The 20,717-nt window shown below is 33.2% G+C and overlaps 3 protein-coding genes across 3 annotated transcripts; 1 reads left to right on the top strand and 2 right to left on the bottom strand.

Annotated features, from left to right (window-relative positions):
• Positions 1 to 914: 914 nt before the first annotated feature.
• Positions 915 to 7,498, top strand: LOC111799562 (probable magnesium transporter NIPA2). The gene is made up of 9 exons (XM_023682924.1): positions 915 to 1,052; positions 1,164 to 1,361; positions 1,599 to 1,655; positions 2,323 to 2,413; positions 2,794 to 2,954; positions 3,964 to 4,088; positions 4,177 to 4,314; positions 5,688 to 5,778; positions 6,567 to 7,498. Coding segments are annotated over exons 2-9 (792 nt in total). The 5' UTR covers positions 915 to 1,052; positions 1,164 to 1,234; the 3' UTR covers positions 6,569 to 7,498.
• Positions 7,499 to 7,594: 96 nt separating this feature from the next.
• On the bottom strand, positions 7,595 to 13,373 carry LOC111799561. Its single transcript, XM_023682923.1, has 12 exons — positions 13,166 to 13,373; positions 12,972 to 13,083; positions 12,806 to 12,872; positions 12,498 to 12,599; positions 12,351 to 12,415; positions 11,666 to 11,755; positions 11,052 to 11,131; positions 10,742 to 10,958; positions 10,531 to 10,586; positions 8,947 to 9,042; positions 8,583 to 8,766; positions 7,595 to 7,964 (listed from the first exon to the last, which is right to left on the bottom strand). Exons 1-12 carry the CDS (start codon positions 13,228 to 13,230, stop codon positions 7,845 to 7,847), a joined length of 1,254 nt encoding a protein of 417 aa, XP_023538691.1. The 5' UTR covers positions 13,231 to 13,373; the 3' UTR covers positions 7,595 to 7,844.
• A 2,676-nt stretch (positions 13,374 to 16,049) lies between these two features.
• LOC111800927 lies at positions 16,050 to 20,424 on the bottom strand. Its single transcript, XM_023684848.1, has 5 exons — positions 20,163 to 20,424; positions 18,737 to 19,204; positions 18,579 to 18,654; positions 17,603 to 17,733; positions 16,050 to 16,538 (listed from the first exon to the last, which is right to left on the bottom strand). Exons 1-5 carry the CDS (start codon positions 20,352 to 20,354, stop codon positions 16,293 to 16,295), a joined length of 1,113 nt encoding a protein of 370 aa, XP_023540616.1. The 5' UTR covers positions 20,355 to 20,424; the 3' UTR covers positions 16,050 to 16,292.
• Positions 20,425 to 20,717: the final 293 nt, after the last annotated feature.

Below are 20,717 nucleotides of genomic sequence, written 5' to 3'. Positions count from 1 at the left end.
TTCATTAACAAATAACTATTTAATTGAAAATTTCTTTTAAAAAAAGTTTTTTAATTGATTTTTAAACCAAAATAATTCATCAGGGGGAATTTATTGGCTGTAAAATTAGTAACACAATTTGGAAAATTAAATAATTTAATTGATTTATCATTTAAATAGAGATTATTTGTAGAAAAGTAGCTATTTAATTGCAAATTTCCAAAAATAAGTTCTCTAAAAATAAAAAAAAAATATATATTTATTCATCTGACGTGCCTTTAGCATTTTCCTTAAAAGCTTGACGTAACTTTCATTATATTTATGATAATATTTGATAAGTTACAACTTACAACATTTTATTTATTTATCATAAATAAAGAATAATAAATATTATTCTAAAATTAATTACTTGAAATCAATTCCAATAAATGAAAAAAAAAATTATTTCCTCTAAATTTTCTATTTGGTCTCTAAATTTCAGATAACTTTTTAGTGGCTAAGATTGAAAGTTAAAATTCCCACTCATCAATAGATAGAAATTAACCTTCCCCCCCTAATACATAGCGAAAAAGAAAGTAAAACCGTAAAATTCAAAGGTAATATTAGTGATATCCATTTAACTCATGTTTATTTAACTATCTCCTAACCTATGTAATAATGAAATTTGAATTTTTAAAAATTAAGTTAGTAGAAAATAATTATATATATATATATATATATATATATATATATATATATATATTTTTTTTTTTTAATGAAAATATAAATTATCATTAATTTTTTAGGGTTTTTTTCTTTTTTTTGAAAAAAAGTACATAAAAAAAGAATGTGGAAAATTGTATAAAATAATAATAAAATAAACCGGAGAGGGGGACACATTTTTGTAATTAAAAACAAAAAGCGAAGGTAACGGATTCACCGTTTGCCACTTAGCGCCTCCAATTCCCACGCTCCCCTTTCTCTCTCCCTCTCTGCCACTTCATCTCCTTTCCGATTCCGTTCACTTTCGTATCCGAATCGTTCCTTCCTCAATCTCCAGCTTCCAAATCCATCAACAATTTGATGCTATGAAGGTTTAATTTCTGTCATTTTCGCCATTTCTGTATCTGCAATTAGCTTCACTCACTAATAGTAATGCATTCGTCGTTTGCTTTCTCTCTAAAGGAATTTGTTCATGTCCGCAGGAACTTACCGGATCGTCTATTTCGGCATTGGAAGATTTTCACTGAGTCTTTCTTTTTTGTTTGTATAAGCTATGGGAATATCTTCCGATAACGTCCATGGCTTCATTCTCGCCGTCTCTTCGAGTATCTTCATCGGTAGTAGCTTCATTATCAAGAAGAAAGGTCTTATGAAAGCCGGTGCAGTTGGAAACAGAGCAGGTTTGGTTGCTTCTAGCATTTTCGATCGCCTCTGAGTTTCGATTTGATGTATTGCATCTATTGGTTGAATTTCACGTTTACGTAAAAGTTGAAGAAATGTGTGTTGTTACTGATTTGATAGCGACTTTTGTGTTGGTTACGGATCGACATCTTGAACTTTATCTAGAATTCTTCGCCATATTTTTGCACTTTCTCTTCATGTCTTCTGTTTAATTGCACTTCTTTTTGTGTGATCAGGTTCAGGAGGATATTCGTACTTGTATGAACCTATGTGGTGGGCTGGAATGATCAGTAGTAAGTTCTTCTTCATTTATTTGGTTACTTGTGATAATTTTATCCTGTTCAAACCTCGATTAACAACTAGCAGCAGTTCTCATGAAAGCATTATTGCGCTTGCACTTGCACTTGACTCAGATTTGTCGGAAAAGTTTTCAAAATCTGCTCCTGTCTGTTTAATATCTCTTTTTTCCAGCTGATTCATCTCTTGATGTGCTTCTTTTTCCAATTCCTAGTAGAGTTAAGACTTAGGAAGTCGAAGCATCCTTAGATTAGAATATGAATGCTACAAGATAAGGTGCAAATAAGTAGAGCATCCCTCTCCTTTTCGTCCTTCATTCCCTTTCTCTAGGCAAAAACATATTAGTATTTAATTACCAAAAGAAAGGACAATCTCGTTTTTGGCTAACTTGTTCCAACCTTTTGAGGTATTGGTAATATTTTGTTCATAAACGTAACAATGACTGAGAATTTTTCCAGAGTTTCTCTATCATTATAAGGCTTCTTGAGTCATTATTTGTTGAGAAGAGCGATTTGGAATTGGATAACTGCAAGAGCATTTGCAGGTTCACTAGTAATTACAATGAAGAACATAATTCTCACGGTTCTGTTGTTTAATTACCAAAACAAAGAGGCAAGAAACACATAATATTGCTTTCAAATCAGTTTGTTTCATTTTGTGTAGTGATTGTTGGAGAGATTGCTAATTTCGCTGCTTATGCATATGCTCCTGCAATTCTCGTAACTCCTTTGGGAGCTTTGAGTATAATTTTCAGGTATGTATCAATTCAAGGCTTTTTTTTTTTTTTTTTGTACTTTAATGCTTAGATACTATATACACATCTGTAATGTGCTCATAGGAACGGAATACATTCACAGGAAGGAAGGATATTTAGTCCTCAACTACAGTTTACCATATATATCATATTTGATCTTTTATTATAAGCAAATATCGAGATATTTGTCTTTCATTACGAATTAACGTAGCCTCATATTTGCTATTTCATGATACGAAAATATCTTGTATCCATTTATTGTTTTTTCATTTATTTGATTCTCGAAATGATTATAAACAGAGAACTCTCACACCATTTAAGTGCGTTCGTTTAAGTATTCTTGGAGTTGAGTAATTTAATTAAGCGACACCATTATGCAGTGCAGTACTCGCTCATTTCATTTTGGAGGAAAAGCTACACATCTTCGGAATGCTAGGGTGTGTTCTTTGTGTGGTGGGATCTACAACTATTGTTTTGCATGCTCCACAGGAGAGAAATATTGAATCTGTCAAGGAAGTTTGGATGCTTGCTACAGAGCCAGGTTTGTCATTTACTTCACCATATTATATTTCCATGCTTCAGAGTTTGCATGTTTTTTCATAGTTGTCACACCATTAAACTCAAAATATCCTCATTTTTCTTCCCAATTGGGTAGTTTTGATCGAAGATTGGGCACATTTTTAATAGGGAATGACATTTTTTTTACCTTAAACTTGACTTTCATTTTGAAAAATCATTCATAAATATTTCCACGTGCTTTCAATGAATATAAACTATATATTTAGTACAAAATTAATGAACCTTTTATAGAAAAACGATGTTAAAGTTATATTTTTTTTTGTTAAAAAAACAATTGTGATCTTTGAAAGATTTATTCCATCTTCAATGTCATGCATTGATCAGTTTTAAATTTTTGTGATGTGAGGTTTATTTTTGTTGAAATAGGTAAATATTGAGAGCTTCAACTTACTAATTTCATGATTATAATAAAATTTTCCCTTTTCTTAGCAATTACTCTATAAATCTCCTTCTAGATTTACCATTGGACCAAAATGTAACAATTCCATGGTTGTTACATGATTATTTATTTATAATTATGTCATGACCTCTCTATTATTATCTTTTATCGTGTTAAATTATATTAATATTTCATACGGGTGTAATTTAATTCGATTTTTCTGTAATGTTTAAAAAGTTTTATTTTACCTCGACCATTCAACTTGTTTTAGAACGGATTATTGGCCGTTCCAATACAATATGTAACCAAAATTAAAAGGGAGGTGAAATAAAGCTTTTTAAACAGAGAAACCAAATTAAATGGAATATCTTGTATAACGGAAATTAAAATGTTGGTGGTAAAATTACCTTTAAAACATTAAGGATAAAGTTGAAACCAAATTACCTTTTGTCCCCTTTTTTACCAACCCGAAGGTAATTTATTTTTATTCATCCATTGTATTTTTTTTTTCTTCATCCATTGTTTTTTTTTACTTCACCCATGTACTTTAATCACAATTAGATTATTAACACAATAATTTGGTTCTTACCAGGTTTTTTAGTATACTCCATCATAGTTTTGGTTCTAATTGTGGTTCTTGTTCGATACGTACCAAAATATGGACAAACGCACATGGTTGTTTACGTTGGAATTTGTTCTCTCATGGGTTCTCTTACGGTTAGTTTATCATCACTCAAATTCATGCATTTTATAAATTTCAATCTTTTTTTCTCATATCTTCAATCAACTTCGAATTAATTTGTAGGTTATGAGCGTCAAAGCAGTTGGAATTGCACTCAAGCTGACATTTTCAGGAATGAATCAGTTTAAGTACTTTGAGACGTGGTTTTTTACGGCCATCGTGCTAGGAGGTAGCATTTTGCAGGTGAACTACTTAAACAAGGTACGTCCATACAACCTGCTTACTCAAAACTTCATTTTTATTTATTCTTACATTTCTATTCATTAATATGGTCATATTTTAAGACATGTTTGTTTCTATTAATTAATATGGTCATATTTTAAGACATGTTTGTGCATTAATTGAAAAAGATGGTTTTAAAGTAAAAACACTCATTTCCAACCAAAATTGCTTTTTATTTTATTTTATTTTATTTTATTTTATTATTTTATTATTATTATTATTATTATTTTCTATTCTAAGAATTTCCAAACTATTTTTTATTATTGAATATTTTAATTAGGTAAAAGCACTTTTTAAAATTTCAACAAAATACTTTTTTATATTCCTTTTATTCCTCCTCAAGCACTTTAGGCAGGTGGAACAAGTGTTTGAATAAATTTGTGCACACCCTGGTTAATTTTACTAGACAACAACTTACTATATTTGGTTAGCTAGGAATTACAACGTTAGTTTTTAATACTTTCAACAAAGAGAAATTTTAGATGAAATTTGAAAAGGGTACTTTTGAATGAAAACTACAATAATTCTAGGGGTAGTTTTAACATTTTTAAAATTTCCAAAATGATTATGGATTATTTTTCAAAAACTATTAAAATTGTGAAAAGTACTTCAATGGGTAAAAGTACATTTTATTCTTCCATAACTTATCTTGGACTCACCCATCTTAGGAAGCATTTTAGTTTGGTAATATATATATATAGATATATATATATACTAATTTCTTATTGTAATGTGATGTCATTGACGTCCATTCTATAATATTATATACTATGTTGATATTGATAAAAATGTTAAATTCTAAGTTTATGAAAATATTGATAAAAAAAATTGAGGAATATATATCGATAAAATACTGAAGTCATATTTTGTTGCTATTTTAAAAAAAATATTTCATCAATTTTATTTGGTACAATGAAAATCAATGTTACATTTCTAAACTTAAGTTTCTCAATATATAAGTAGCATTGGTGCTATTAGAGAAACTCAAAGCAATTGCATATCTCATCACATTCTAGATATTTTTTTTGAAATTGTTTGTTTGAACTCTCACGTGTAGACACGTATATAGACTAGTCATAATTTTCATCGAATTAATTAAATAATAATAACAATTTTTATGTAAGAAAAAGAAACCATTTGATCATATTTCTAAATTAAAAAAAAAAAAAAATGCTAACAGTGTAAATTTTAGGCTTTATTGAAAGTGCATGAAATAAAAAAGAATAAAACACAAATTACATGGACAAAAAATGATGCTTTAGTCCATTTTTCTTTGTAAAGTTTAGAAATGCATGAGTATCTCCTATTTTAGCATTAAGAGAGGTCTGAGTTTTGGTTTAAATTCTCTGCAGGCGCTGGATACCTTTAACACTGCTGTAGTATCTCCTGTTTACTATGTGATGTTCACATCACTCACCATTCTTGCCAGTATGATCATNTTTTTTTTTTTTTTTTTTTTTTTTTTTTTCCACTTAAAACCTTGCCATTTAGACTTTTACATTGATCAGCACTTGCACCATGTCTATATTTATACTCGAAAATATGGATATATTGGCAGTTAAATTAAAATCTTAATTTCTGAAAATTTATTTATTTATTATATATAAATTTAAATTTTATATTGAATAGATTTCTAAATTTGATAGAACTTCTAAAAAATTCTAAAATTTAAGACTACCTACATCATTTCATTTGTAGTTTATCCATTAAGCTACCGAGTCCACACAATCAACCAAATAGAAAATATCTATCGATTGTGGGGAAAAACAAAAATCTAGTTTTTATAATTTTAAAAGATAGAATTTGATCTCTATAGCTTAATAAAGCCCTACGACACAACCTAACCCACACACAATGAGCCAAAATATTAAAGGTCACCTTAGTGGCACACAGATAATTAACCTTGTGAAGTTTTATTTATCAAATCATAAGAACAAATTCTATTTTTCTAAAACTACAGGACTAATTTTTGTTTTAAAAAGAAATTAACCGTTTTTTTTTTTTTTAATTTTATTTTTATATTCCATGTGCAGCTACTCTTGATCCTTAGTTTAAGTAGAGGGGTAGATGAGGCTTTATATATATATATACACACACAAATATATATAGTACACTCAGTAGTTAATAGAGCTAATAACTTTCTATGGTGAAGTCTGTTTTGTTTTCTCCCTCTCCTAATCCTTTATTTTTATTTATTTTCCTTCTCTCTGGTCTGGTTTAATTTTACTTACAGGAATGGGATTCACAAAATGCATCACAAATCGCAACCGAATTATGCGGTTTTGTTACCATTCTTTCTGGAACTTTTCTCCTACATAAAACCAGGGACATGGGGAGTTCTCCCTCCTCCTCCTCCTCCTCCACCTCCTCCTCCGAGGTCCCCATTGTCTCTAGGTCCCCCAAATGACTTATTATTAGTACAACCACAAATTCTAACTACCTAGCACCAGAATAAACAAAACAAAACTTAAAAGCAGATGATCACAGGCCACTCCAGTCCAGGAACCATGGCGAGGGTACAATTTATTGGAAGAAGCAAACAAGATGGGCCCATTTGCAAAAAGGCAAAATGAAGTTCAAGGGAGACTGGCTTTGGCTTTGGCTTTGGCTTTTTCATCATCTATATGAGGTACAAAATTCAAATTTCATAGTTTTTTTTCATCGATAGAAGGAAGGAACTTACGAGAGCTAACATTTGAGGATACAATTCAAATTTCTACACAAACTGGCTTACACCTAGGTTTGAGGTTTTCTAGATTTCTCTCTCTCTCTCTCTCCAACATTTAGTTTTGGTTTTGCTGATTCATTAATTGTAATTGTTTTGACAGATTTTTTTTTTTAATTGCGAGTAATTTGATTATTGTTGATACGGACAATGATACAAATGAGATGTCCCTCAAGTTCCTAGATTTTCCCATTTATTGGTATCAACTTGAATTGTTTGGATACTATCTATCTTCCAAGCTCCTAGGCCAGGCTAGAATAAATGTATAATATCTCAATCGGTTGAATTTTTGTTCGGTTGGTTTTCTAAGATCCCAAATTCAAAGCCTTAGATTCAAAACTTAATAAAATTGGTAAATTATAATGATCTCGTGATTTCTAACATTTAAAAGGAATATATATGATACCATTGTGGACAATATCATACTGTTGTGGAGGTTCGTGATTTATGCTCAAAGTGGATAATATCATAGCATTATGGAGGTTTGAGATTCCTAACATTCTCTAGATAATTTTGGGACGGCTATGAGCAAGATACAAAGAATCTAATTATCAATAATAATAATGATGATGTTATCAACAGAGCAACAAAGTCTTTAATCTATACAAACAAAAGGAATATATATATTATAGCAATGAGCAGTCCAGCGAAAATTTTCAGCATGAAAAATGATCAGTTACTGGGCACTTGTATTAGTAGATAGATGTTCAGTTTGCATACCTGATATAGGATCTCGTTGTGTTCAATTGGCGTGATTGTAAATTTGAAATATCCAATAAGATCATCATAAAGCACTGTCAAATTGGAGTTCTAAGTGCATTTGCTCCTTCATTATCTTTTCAACAGCATCTGCAAAGCTTGATAGATTGTGTCGAAGACCAACGTCCAAGGAATTTGCCATTTTCTGAAGGATGTCAACACAATCAGAGGATGAAAATGCATGCATGTATAACAACACCCTAATGACAACCATAAGAACCTAAGTGGTTGGGTAAATATCTCATATATGTTCTAGATCCCCAAGTGTCTTTTTTTAATCTTTTTCAATTAAGTCTCTATTGTTTAAATAGTTTCAATTTAATCCAAAAACATTAAAATTAGTAGATGATAAACTAGTTCGCAGAAATTCAAAAGAAAAAAAAGATTATTCTCTTAAATGATAAACTAAGTTGAAGAAATTTTGAGCTTTCTTCTCTTAAATGATTTTTTTTCCCTAAATTTTCGTCTAATCACTTAGTACTATGCCATATAAGCTTATCATTAACCAATCTAAATTTCCGTCAATTCACCAAGTATTATGCCACATAAGTTTATCATCAATAATTAAATTAAAAAATAGTGAAACATAATGGATTAAATTGAAACATTTTGAATAGTCGAAACTAAATTGAAAAATATACTCATAGCAGGGGACTAGATCATATATTAAGCTAAAACTAACTAGATCAAGTTAGCTTTTCAGGTATCAAAGAGAGATGAATAGAAACTAAAAAACTAGAAGGGAAATAGGGGGCCATCTTACCTCCACCTTGCAAATGAGGCTTAAAGAAACTCCTTTTATATAATGGTCTGAGCTCTTGAGAGATATGAGTTTCAAAGGAGAATCCGACAATGGCCAACCTTGAGACACCTTAATGACTGCATCAATTCCTCCAATCATAGTACATATTATCGTTTCGTCTTGATCTAAATACTCGAAGGAATGACTGCAATGAGAGTAATTACTTCAGACTCAAAAATTACTATTACATATTATTACATAATTTTACTGGGGAATTTCGGTTTGGAAATCGGAGTTCTATGCAAGAAGAAGAAGAAAAAAAAAATTCCTTTGTTCTGCATTATTTTTAATCATACAATAAGTCTGAAAAGTTTAAGAGTCTCACCTCGATTTGTTTGCACTTTTTACAACAAATCGCCTAAGAGCACATAAAACAATCCTATCTTGTACTTTTCTCACAAACCATTCCAATGAAGAATTGCTGCTCATTCAAAAACAATGTATGGATCAGAGAAATTGCTTTCCTATTCCACAAGTGAAAAACTCGGTCAGAATTGTAGCCAAATCATTACAATGACGGATAAATGGAGGCTTTGTCACCCTATGATATTTATTATTAAAAAAAAATGTTGCATATTATCCATCGTGTCATTGCAATTAAACTCAAATTGTAACGACCCTAAGCCCACCACTAGCAGATATTGTCTTCTTAGGGCTTTCCCTTTCGGGCTTCCTCTCAAAGCTTTAAAAAGCGTCTGCTAGAGGAAGGTTTCCACGCCCTAATAAATGGTGTTTTGTTCTCCTCCCCAACTAATGTGAGACATCACACAAATAGCTTCATATACGATTCCAGCAAACCAATATGATTGGTGAAAGTTGTATAACGCACGCTAATAAAACAGGTAGCTCTAATTTGAAATTTAACAACTATGAGAAGAAGGCTTTTTCATCCTCCAAATATCAAATCAATATTTGGCAAGGATATGGCAAGGAATAAGACTATAAGTACGTAACATCGTTGTGTGCTATATTCCAGTACCAGATATATGAAAAAAGGATATAACATGCATAAAAAGGGGGTTGTTTTTAACAGATGCCCAAAGCAAAGCTTTAAGCTAAATTTTATGACAAATATTAAGAGAACCTCTGCGGCATATAAGCCTACTTAAATTACATCCTTAAAGAAGGACCAGGATTCTAGTTCCTAGCTACCCAAAGCGTCTGGCAAATTTTTTTTTTTAATCACCGCCTTAGTAGGCTCCGAGTTACGAAACAGATTTTTGTACCAAATAGCCCCAATTGGATTATGACTTTATTGTAAGATGTACTGCCTTCGGTAGAGGTGAAGTGAAATAAAGAAACAATCTAATTGTCGGGTGAAAATTGAAACAAATATAATATTCCACGACATATTTGCATACTATTTCCAATCAACTATGGCATAGCTGCCTGAGGGAAGAAGTTAGAACCTAAAGGAACTAATCAAACCAACTGAACTGAACAATTATGAGACCGTTTGGTGAGTTAAGGGAAAATTGGACAGGAGATGTGTTCAGAAATTCTAAAACCGAACTAATTTCAATTAGGTTAGAGTTCTAGCAGTTTGGTGTAGCAGTCAACTCTATTATCATTAATGGTTTGTTTTGGTTCAGCTTTCCCTTTTTATCAGACGAACTGGATTCCACTCCTATAAGGGTAACGATCAAGGTCTAATTAAAAAAACAGCCACCATCCTCCCGATTCTTCTTGACTATAGTGGAGCCAGGGATCTTGTGTTGAGAATTGTTGGTAAGGAGTACCACATCGGCTAATTAAGGGGATGATCATGAGCTTATAAATAAGGAATACATCAACATTGACATGACTTTTTAGGGAAACCAAAAGTAAAGCCATGAAAGTTTATGTTCAAAGTGGACAATATCATACCCTTGTGGAAAGTCGTGGTTTCTAACATCTTATAGGAACATACCTGAAGGACTTTGAAGCGTTGATGATATCATGCAAATGGACATCACCGGGAAAGATCTGTGCAAATATAACTAATTAATTACGCTCCTTCAACAAAATTTACATAAATAAGAGAGGCAGAGGTGCCAATAGATGGAATTACTCAGATTTTGAATTCAAATAATAACCGTGGATACAATAAGTCATGGTACTTTAACGAAATAAAGGGATACCTCAGCATTCGTTAACTCCATTGTCCCCTCCAAAACTTCTATCAGCAACTCATGATCCAATTCGGATGGCTCAATCATACCTTCAAGTCTCTGTAAGCTTGAAAACTCTTCCAAGTTTGGAATATGTGAATGTAATGATACTCTAACGAAATTATCAGTGACATCAATGACCTTCAGACCACCAATTGTGTCCTCGACCTGTTCGATAACATCCAAACTAGAGAGAAAGAGTGAGAAAGATTAAGGGAGGAAAGGAGAGAGAAGCATCAATACTAGATACAAACAATTCATATCTTGAAACACATATTACCTTTTAAATATCTCATCTAGTTCCTGCAGAGATTTTAGAGTTCTTTCGTTCTTCTCAATCTGGCTATCAAGTTCCAATACCTGGAAGGAGTATAAACAGTCTCGTAAATAGTTGATGACTGTAAACTTTAGGTTCTAATCTTAGTGTATCAATTCCTAATTCTAGTCCACTATCAAATCTCATGGAATTTGTTCTTTACTACAGATAAGCTATTTGGCTAGTCGGTCTAACCCTAATAGTCTCACATAGGGTTAGCAGACACGAGAGTCGCTCCCTCTTGTATCACCTTCACATTGTGATGCTATTAGAGTTAGGTCGACTACCCTAGCAGTTTACCGGTAGCAGAGAACAGACTCCACGATGTTTGATAACGGACCAAGATTAGCCATCCAAATCACCCTAAGTCTAGAATTAGTCAAACCATATATATTGATAGCTCGTCATTACTACAATGTCAAGCAAAGATTGAAACAGAAAATGGAACCATGCAGTATAAGTAAGCATCATTGAATTGCACGCTGCATGGAAACTTACTTATAATTGATTTTAATTGAATAAAGAACATGTGAAATAAAAAATGAAGAAGCTAGATGTATCAATGTAACAGAAATAACCTCAAAGGCATTGCATTCACGCTCAACTATCATGTCCATTTGATCTTCACCATTCACAGAGTAGCAATTAAATGTTGCCTTCTCTGGGTCCTACAAGATGGTAACAAGAACGTGAAGATAGACAGACATTCTCACTTGGTAGGAACGTTAATTAGGCCTATAAACAAGCTAAGTTAATCACAAATTAGGCCGAAAAGATTAGAGAAAAAATTAAATTGAAAATAAGAAAAAAGTGAACTTAATCATTGGAAAAAAAAAATTGACACAAACAACATCAAGTATTAGTAGTAGTTTAGAAACACCTTTGCAGAATATCTTGTCCAATATATTAAAGAATCTATTCTCTTCTGTTTTTACATAATGATAAATCAGATCAATCAAATAACTGAAGGATCAAGCGTGCGTACATAATAGGAGTCCGATGAAAATTTGTCAGACATTACATTTCCTATAGCTTCCGCCATTTGCTCCCCCATTATTTCTCAATTCGCCTAAGATTTATTGAAATCCAAGTGAATACAATCCACATTCACCTTCCGTAATTGGACTTGTTCGATACAATCCGTTTTCAACATTCAAGCAATGCATACTTTTAGAAAACTTATGTTAAATCTTGGTCTCTATCCGCTCATCCTAGTCCAGTAACTGTTGGTGTTGTAAAAATTTGTTTGTAATAGAGACCAACCTGTGATGCACAACGATCTAACGACAATTTTAATACTTCAAGATCCATCCTCAATTTATTCGAATCTGTAATTGGAAGCAAAATGAGGACGTCAACACAAATAGGAGGATAAGAAGTGTAAATTAAAAGATAAACAAACAGTCCTACCTTCTATACTGGTTCTCTTAAGAACCTCGATCTCACTGGAGATTTTGCTGCTTTCAGCTTCCACCGCGATAAGTTCCTCTTTCATACGTTCAACATATGCGTCTAGAAAGATATTTAACAAATTATGAAGAAAAAGCATTGGAGAGATCGATCAAAACGCAGGAAAGTAAACACAAGTCGATAACACTGTAATAGTAACTTAAAAGAAGGAAAATCCATTTAACAGAACAGAGAATGAAAATTTGAAATGCAAGCATACAAATGCATTCCAGTCTACGGAAATTTAAAAACAAGCTCAACAAAATTACCTAAATCATCAATCCCCAAGAAACTATCTACGTTAGACCATTCTGACAGAGTCTGCTGTAGTCTGCTCTGCACATCTCAAAGAAAAAGAGCCACATAAATAAAAAAAACAAAAACGAGAGATATTTTAAGAGATGAAGAAAAGCACGATCAACTACAATACTAAACCTCGAGAAGGAGAGAACACTCCTTCAGTAACTTCTCAGAACCTAATGAATCCGTCGTATAAGCTTCATCTTCCTCCAAAGATCTCTGCAACTCTTCTATCTCGCTTATGCAACTTCAATAAGAGTAAAAATGTCGTCCAATTAATTATACATTGTTTCACATAATTACTGCACACAGAAACAAGATAGAGAAACCTGCGAACTGCTTGGACATCGACGCTTGGAGACACAGACGGAGTAGCTTCCATCAATTCTGCCATTATTTTCTCCTTTACCTCTGCCGGAATTTGCACAGAATCCGAACGAGATTCCTCGCACTTATTCGTCCGCGCAAAAGTTCAAATTGAGAGAGAAGGGGAGAGAATTCTTCGGTACCCGCGGGGGTTCTTTAGTGTTTTGGACCAAACCCGAAAATGGAGGCCGTGGGCTTTTTATATTAGGTTTGAGTTGCAAGATTTAGCCCGCGTAATTGAGAAGCCGAAGGATTAAGCACAACAGCAGAGAACCGCGGGACCGGTCCCGTTTCTGTTATTATTATTATTATTATTATTATTATTATAATTATTTAAATATATTTTCAATTGAAAAAAAAAATCTAAATAATAATTCTAAATAAAACTATTTGAAGGAAATATTATAATAAAAATCTATTTTATAAACAATAATTTATTATAATATTCGATTTTAAAATTTTAAATTTGAACGTAATCTTCCACCTAACTAATATAATTATTTTATTTATACATATAATCTTTCCATTTTAATATATCGATATTTTTTAAAATTAATATCGACAACGTATTAGCCTTTAAAATACAATATAAAAAATAGGTGTGCAAAATTTATATAATAAAAAAATAATAAATTTTAGAAATTATTCGTGTTTAATCATTTAATCAATAAACTAACTCGAATATAACTTAATTAAATATGCGGAGAAAAAAAATTATAATTATAATTTTGGTCAATAATATAATATATTAATTTATNTGTTTAATCATTTAATCAATAAACTAACTCGAATATAACTTAGTTAAACATGTGGAGAAAAAAAAATAAAATTATAATTTTGGTCAATAATATAATATATTAATTTATAAAATATTATAATTCAAATTATGAGGATAATGTGACAATAATATATATAAAGAAAACAAATGCAGTATAGAGTAAGATAAGGAAAAGTCAACCAGCATGAGTCTCAACGTTCAAAGTCAAAAGTTTTGAAGATTTTTAAAAATAAAAATGTTCCAAAGTCAAATTCCTTTTGGAAAAGTCATTAATTTTTGTCGGTTGATTTAATTAGATTATCTTCCTCGTTGACTTATTTATCAATAAATTTTATTCTAAATTATGTTAAGGAATCAATTATTGCANTCATTAATTTTTGTCGGTTGATTTAATTAGATTATCTTCCTCTTGAAAGGGATCCATTTCAAAGAACTGTAACTCGTTGACTTATTTATCAATAAATTTTGTTCTAAATTATGTTAAGGAATCAATTATTGTAATATATGGCATCATTGTTGAGAGTGTTGGATGATGGAAGTCCCACATCGACTAATTTAGAGAATGATCATAGGTTTATAAGTGAAGAATACTAACTACATTGGTATGTGGCNCACATCGACTAATTTAGAGAATGATCATGAGTTTATAAGTGAAGAATACTAACTACATTCGTATGTGNAAAGTGGACAATATCATACTATTGTGGAGAGTCGTGTTCCTCTTTGTTGTTCCTCTAACAATTTCTAGTAGACATATTTAAAAAATTGGANCCCAAAGCAAAGCCATGAAAGCTTATGCTCAAAGTGGACAATTCATACTATTGTGGAGAGTCCTCTTTCTCTAACAAAGAGGAACAAAACTTCTTTCTAGTGGACATATTTTAAAAATTGTAAGGAAAAATTCAGAATAAAAAACCTAAAGAGAACAATATCTATTATCACAAACGGCGGTATCTATTGGACGGTGCAAGACACTGGTCGAAAGTAGCTAGACATATTTTAAAAATTGTAAGGAAAAATTCAGAATAAAAAACCTAAAGAGAACAATATCTATTATCACAAACGGCGGTATCTATTGGACGGTGCAAGACACTGGTCGAAAGTAGGGCTAGACTATCTCCATAGTAGACACGTTGCAAGACATTGGTCGAAATAGGACTAGACCCTCTAGACACTAGTCGCAAGTAGGGCTAGACTCTTTCCATGATAGACGCGTTACAAGACACTGGTCGAAATAAGACTAGACACCCTCCATAATAGACACGCCTTAAAATCATGAGGCTAACAACGATATGTGCGAACAATATCGTCCAACGATAGGCTTGAACTGTTAGAAATGATATCAGAGTCAGACATTGAGTAATGTGCTAGTGAAAGTAGGGCTAGACTATCTCCATAGTAGACACGTTGCAAGACATTGGTCGAAATAGGACTAGACCCTCTAGACACTAGTCGCAAGTAGGGCTAGACTCTTTCCATGATAGACGCGTTACAAGACACTGGTCGAAATAAGACTAGACACCCTCCATAATAGACACGCCTTAAAATCATGAGGCTAACAACGATATGTGCGAACAATATCGTCCAACGATAGGCTTGAACTGTTAGAAATGATATCAGAGTCAGACATTGAGTAATGTGCTAGTGAAGACGTTGGCCTTGAAGTGAGGTAGATTGTGAAATCTCATATCGGTTGAAATTTCCTAGTCTTCACCTGTTTTTTAGATTCTTTTCCGCCATGAATGAACAAAGGAACCGTTCCTTTTTCTGTTCCTCTCAATTCCTCTTCTTCCCGCCACCTTTTACGTTAGAAGAGCAATAGGCCCGGGACATAGCGGGATGAACTTCGATAAAACCTACGAACCTTCTTTAAAGAAAGAAGAGTGAATTGTTTACAGGCAGGACAACTGGAAACGCCTTCAGGCTAAGATACAAAGACATAAAGAAGCAATGTAAAAGGTTCATAAGCCACAAGACACAAGCAGTAAGAGAGAGCCAAAAGCCAATTCAATGCACTTCAAATTAATTCACTAATAAATAAACAATTTTGAATGAATCATCCAACCAAATACAAACAAACAAACAAACACCTCACCGAAGAGATTTTTAAATTTTTGTTTGTAGTTTCGATTCAATACAACAGATGACGAATAAGAAGAAGAAGAAGAAGAAGAAGAAGAAGAAGAACAAAGAAATGAAGAAATCTATACTTGTTGTTAATGCAACTGTGTGCAAGTAGTACAAGCCTAGTTCGTCATCAGAAAAAGAATACAGATGCAATATTCTTTTATTTGTATTCATATTTTTCATGTTCAAAACGGTAGGTAAATTCGGATAATATCTCGTTTTCGAAGCTTACGCCGACATATAGGACATCTGTGCTGGGTAGCTATGGCTGTTTCGATGCAACTCTTGCAGAAAACGTGCCCGCATTTGGTTGTTGTTTCTTCAACCAATGCTTCTATGCAGATCGCGCACCGCAAACCCGAGGCTGCTGCAGGTGGGAGGCTGCTGCTAGTTTGTGCAAGTGCAGAAGGGATGTCTGTGTCAATTGTTGCCTGCAATAACAGAGTTTACAGTTAGTTTCAAGCTCGAAGAAAGAAATCGGGATGGAAAATGATGTTTAAATGATGTAATTGCTAGCAAAATCCAAGTGAATTGCATAAGATTGAGAAACATCAAAGATCTACTTCAGATATAACCTCATTAGGGATTGAACCTTAAATGTTTCATGGTCTTGAAGCTGGTTACGAGTTCGCCAAAACAATCGGCCAAGTTCGTGCCGATGGCAATTTCACTGATAGATGGAAAGAATGCTGGCACGATATGACTGTCGGATTTATACCGTTGGATGTGCGAGAAAAATTATTATTTCACGTACGTCCAACGATTAAAACGGTAGCAGCACATTGGTAAACTAGTTTTTCCAAGGAATGAATGAAGCTAAGTACAAATTTGACTCCAACACATGCAATCTTGGCTAAGAACAATACATGGCCTTTACAGAAACTTGCACAAGATGAAGCAAATTCTACGGAGATCATATTATGAGACAGCATCCGAGGAGAAAAAACTATTCTAGAAGACTGTAATAGATTGGTTGGGATGTTTGCACCGGAGGACTTCGATTAGACCATATCGACCCTGAGAGGAACGTGCATCTAAAGGATAATCCAAATTTACAGGCGATTAATCAAACAGTTTTTTTTAGCTTTATGGATCAAAACTTGACTGAAGATTTTCCTAGAGCTGCTGGCTGCTATATTTCCACCACCTAATTGATATCAAGAAGATGTGAACGGATAACGGAACATACTCGCTAGCTGAAAGTGTATTTAAACTAAAAACAGTGGTTCCGAAAAGTTCTTTTTCATTTTTTTTCCCATTTGGCTAATACTTCTGTTAGCAAAAAAGAGATAATAAATCTTCGGTAAACGATCACATTTTTTCTAAACGCAACGATCAATTATGAATTTTTTATCAAATGGACTCAATTCTTCAGAACACATATATTCAGTTTCAATATAGACAGAAAAACGGCAGCCAAAGATTTGAACGATGAACAGGCAAGGCAACTCCAAAAATTTGAGAGCAAATAATAATCCGTTCAATCAAGTATTACCTTTGTGGCTTTACTACTGCTTTCGCAGCTTAAGCAAAGGTCCAAGTTGTGAATCGTTTGTTCTTGTATAGATACGTTATTGCGGTTTGTAAGGGGCGGCCAAATTGTAAAAGGGGCCAAACTCGTTAAATCTGCAAAATAGTTGAAGACGGGTTAATAAGAAAACATATGCAGATTGGCAACAGAGTAACAAACGATAATAAATTTGTTAATTGATCTCACTGTAGTCCTAATGCTTGGTTCCATACTGAGGAAGCAAAGTAGTCCTAATGACAAGATACGAAAACTTTAATACAATAGCCTGCATGCGAAGAACTTGGAAATCTAATTTCATAAAATTGAAACTTGTAATAGATCAAGCCCACCGCTAGTAGATATTGTCCGCTTCAGCCCATTACGTATCGCCGTCAACCTCATGATTTAAAAACGCGTCTACTAGGGAGAGGTTTCCACATCCTTATGAGGAATGCTTCGTTCCCCTCTCCAATTGATGTGAGATCTCACAATCGACCCCCCTTGAGGGCCCAATGTCCTCGTTGACACACTGCCCAGTGTCTGACTCTGATACCATTTGTAATAGCCCAAGACCACCGCTAATGTATTGCCGTCAGCATCACGGTTTTAAAACGCGTCTACTAGGGAGAGGTTTCCACACCCTTCTAAGGAAGATTTCATTCCCCTCTCCAACCGATGTGAGATCTCACAAAACTCCTCTTACCTAACTAAATATAATCATAATATGCACTGAAGTTTCATTCTAACAGTCTTTTGAATCCAGAATATAGAAGACTCCGCCACACTGAAAAGTAAAAAGGATGATCCAAAAATGCAAGTACATCCTCAATCAACATCTCAAGTTTGCCAGAAAGGCAGAAAATGTTGGGAAATGGCAATGTAGCTAGACTACCTGAGAGATAATCAACAACTGAAATGCAAATAGAGAAGCTTAAGACTTAGAAAAGAAAAGGCTACAAACCTGAGAAAGCACCATTACGTCTAATGGCAACACCACAGCTACTCTCAAAGTGGTTTCGTCTAAAGTTCTTCCTGGCCTAAAAAATATGTCACCATGTTAATCCTCTTATATGGCCTAGTTAGAAACACGCTCAAATTATTTACCAAAATATCACATACCTCAGCAAATTTCCTAGGGGAGATTATAGCAATGTCCTCGTCGACAAACTCGGGATTGTCCATAGCTTGTCCTTGGTAATGATTGTAGTACTGTGTTGCTTCCTGATGAGGGCCAGTTGGATCAATGCACTCATCTGGAGGTGGGCAATTTAGGTCGAAGTCCATTACTGTTCCTCGCTCAACAACTCTTGCACTCCATTCCTGTAGATCATTTCTACTTTGAAAGCTCATTCCAACAGCCTTTCCTTTATCTTTCAAACCTACAACAATAGAATCATCCACATAAATGGCAAAGTGATTCGGGTCCAAAAATCTTTGAATCACCACTAATGTAATTCCCAAGAAGTCCACGATGAATTGAATAAATGAGTTAAACATCCAAAAATTAAAAGGATAAAAGAATTTTCTTCCTTTGCGCATCATCGACTGATCTCGGTGAATGATTTCGACGACAAGAATACCATCCAGCTGAATAGTAGTAGGATACCCAAATGAAAATCTATTTATCTTATGAAAAAAAGGAACACTTGACCGATTTAATATACGAAGCCAATGATTCAAATTTTATTTTCTATGTTGAAAATTAAACTTATATAAACTAAGCTATTCGTACTTACATTTTCTAGTTCGTGATTTATAAAAAAAAGTAACAAAAATAAAAATCTTGGCCAAATTTTAAAAACATAGAGAAATTCTAAATTTTACGTTCTTCATTTATTAGAATTCTGNAAAAAAAAAAAAAAAAAAAAAAAAAAAAAAAAAAAAAAAAAAAAAAAAAAAAAAAAAAAAAAAAGAGAGAAGATCGTTGGACGACANTATATATATATATATATATATATATATATATAAATAAAGAGACAAGCGTGATCGTAAAAGCGGGATGCAAATCAAATTCGTTACCACGGTCTGTATCGACATTATACTTTACCAATTGCATCCAAGGCAGAACTATTACAGCTTAAAAAGAACATAAATTATTATTTTCCCCCAATCACGGTCCCAGAAAATATGCTAAAAAAATAAAGCCCCAAATTTAGCTAATACATCGCTAAAGATTTCACGACCTAACCNAAAAAAAAAAAAAAAAAAAAAAAAAAAAAAAAAAAAAAAAAAAAAAAAAAGTACAAAACCCTAAACGAAATTGAACCGTTGTACAAACTATTCAAATAATCAGCTTCTTAAATCTAAACCAAACATGCTAAAACCTCCAACCGGCCATCATTCAAGAGTTACGAACTCGAATCCTCACCCGAACCACGCAGAACTGTCAATAATCGANAAAAAAAAAAAAAAAAAAAAAAAAAAACCACAAGTACAAACCGAATCGAATCACCAAGAACAAACACCAAAAGGAAATCACAGAGAGGAAAGCATGATTTGAAGCAATAAAACAGTAGCATGAACAAAATAGTAACAGAGATCATACCTGGCGGAAGACGGAACGGCGAACAGCGGCAGGAGCGGGAGGATCGAACGAGAAACCGCAAGAAACTTGCAGAGGCGAAGCGGAGGAAGAAGAATCGGAGAGCAAAAAGAGACGGGAAAGGGGGGAGGAGGAGGAGGAGGAGGAGGAGGAGGAGGAGGCGGCAATCGATATAAAAGCAATCTTGGTTTCCATTCCATATATGTAGAGGTGTTTTGTTTGAAAAACTTTACATCCTTGCGACCACCTTTCCTCGAAATTATTCTATATTTGCAATCTTCGTTGCTCTTTGTCCTCTTCGGCGCTTCCCGTATTCCCACCACTCTCCACCACTCCCCGAGGTGGGCTCTCGTCAGGCCCATTCAAGCTTTCCGGCCCATAATACACTGGGCTTTACTGGGCCGGCCCGCATACGGTGTATAATTTTAAGGTAAATTAATAAAAATATATATTTCTTTTAACTTTCTTCAATAATTTCCTTAAAATTAAAAAAAAAAAAAAACTCAAAATCTTTATGTAATTAAAAATTTCTCCTAAACTTTCAAAATTTTCTTAAAA

Source organism: Cucurbita pepo, chromosome LG08 (assembly GCF_002806865.2).
Source record: "Cucurbita pepo subsp. pepo cultivar mu-cu-16 chromosome LG08, ASM280686v2, whole genome shotgun sequence".
NCBI lineage: Eukaryota > Viridiplantae > Streptophyta > Magnoliopsida > Cucurbitales > Cucurbitaceae > Cucurbita > Cucurbita pepo.
The sequence above is the reverse complement of the archived record's forward strand: the minus strand, read 5'-3'. Positions and strand labels throughout refer to the sequence as shown.

Bases quoted from the DNA above. Each gene is read 5' to 3' on its own strand.
- LOC111799561 (XM_023682923.1), bottom strand. From the start codon at position 13,230: ATGGCAGAATTGATGGAAGCTACTCCGTCTGTGTCTCCAAGCGTCGAT. The intron at 12,873-12,971 runs GTTTAGTATTGT...TGAGATGTGCAG, and splicing joins AGTGTTCTCTCCTTCTCGAG to AGCAGACTACAGCAGACTCT. The intron at 12,600-12,805 runs GTAATTTTGTTG...ATATCTTTCTAG, and splicing joins CTTGGGGATTGATGATTTAG to ACGCATATGTTGAACGTATG.
- LOC111800927 (XM_023684848.1), bottom strand. From the start codon at position 20,354: ATGGAAACCAAGATTGCTTTTATATCGATTGCCGCCTCCTCCTCCTCC. The intron at 19,205-20,162 runs GTATGATCTCTG...ACTACTATTCAG, and splicing joins GCCGTTCCGTCTTCCGCCAG to CTGGATGGTATTCTTGTCGT. The intron at 18,655-18,736 runs GTATGTGATATT...CATATTTTTTAG, and splicing joins CCCCTAGGAAATTTGCTGAG to GCCAGGAAGAACTTTAGACG.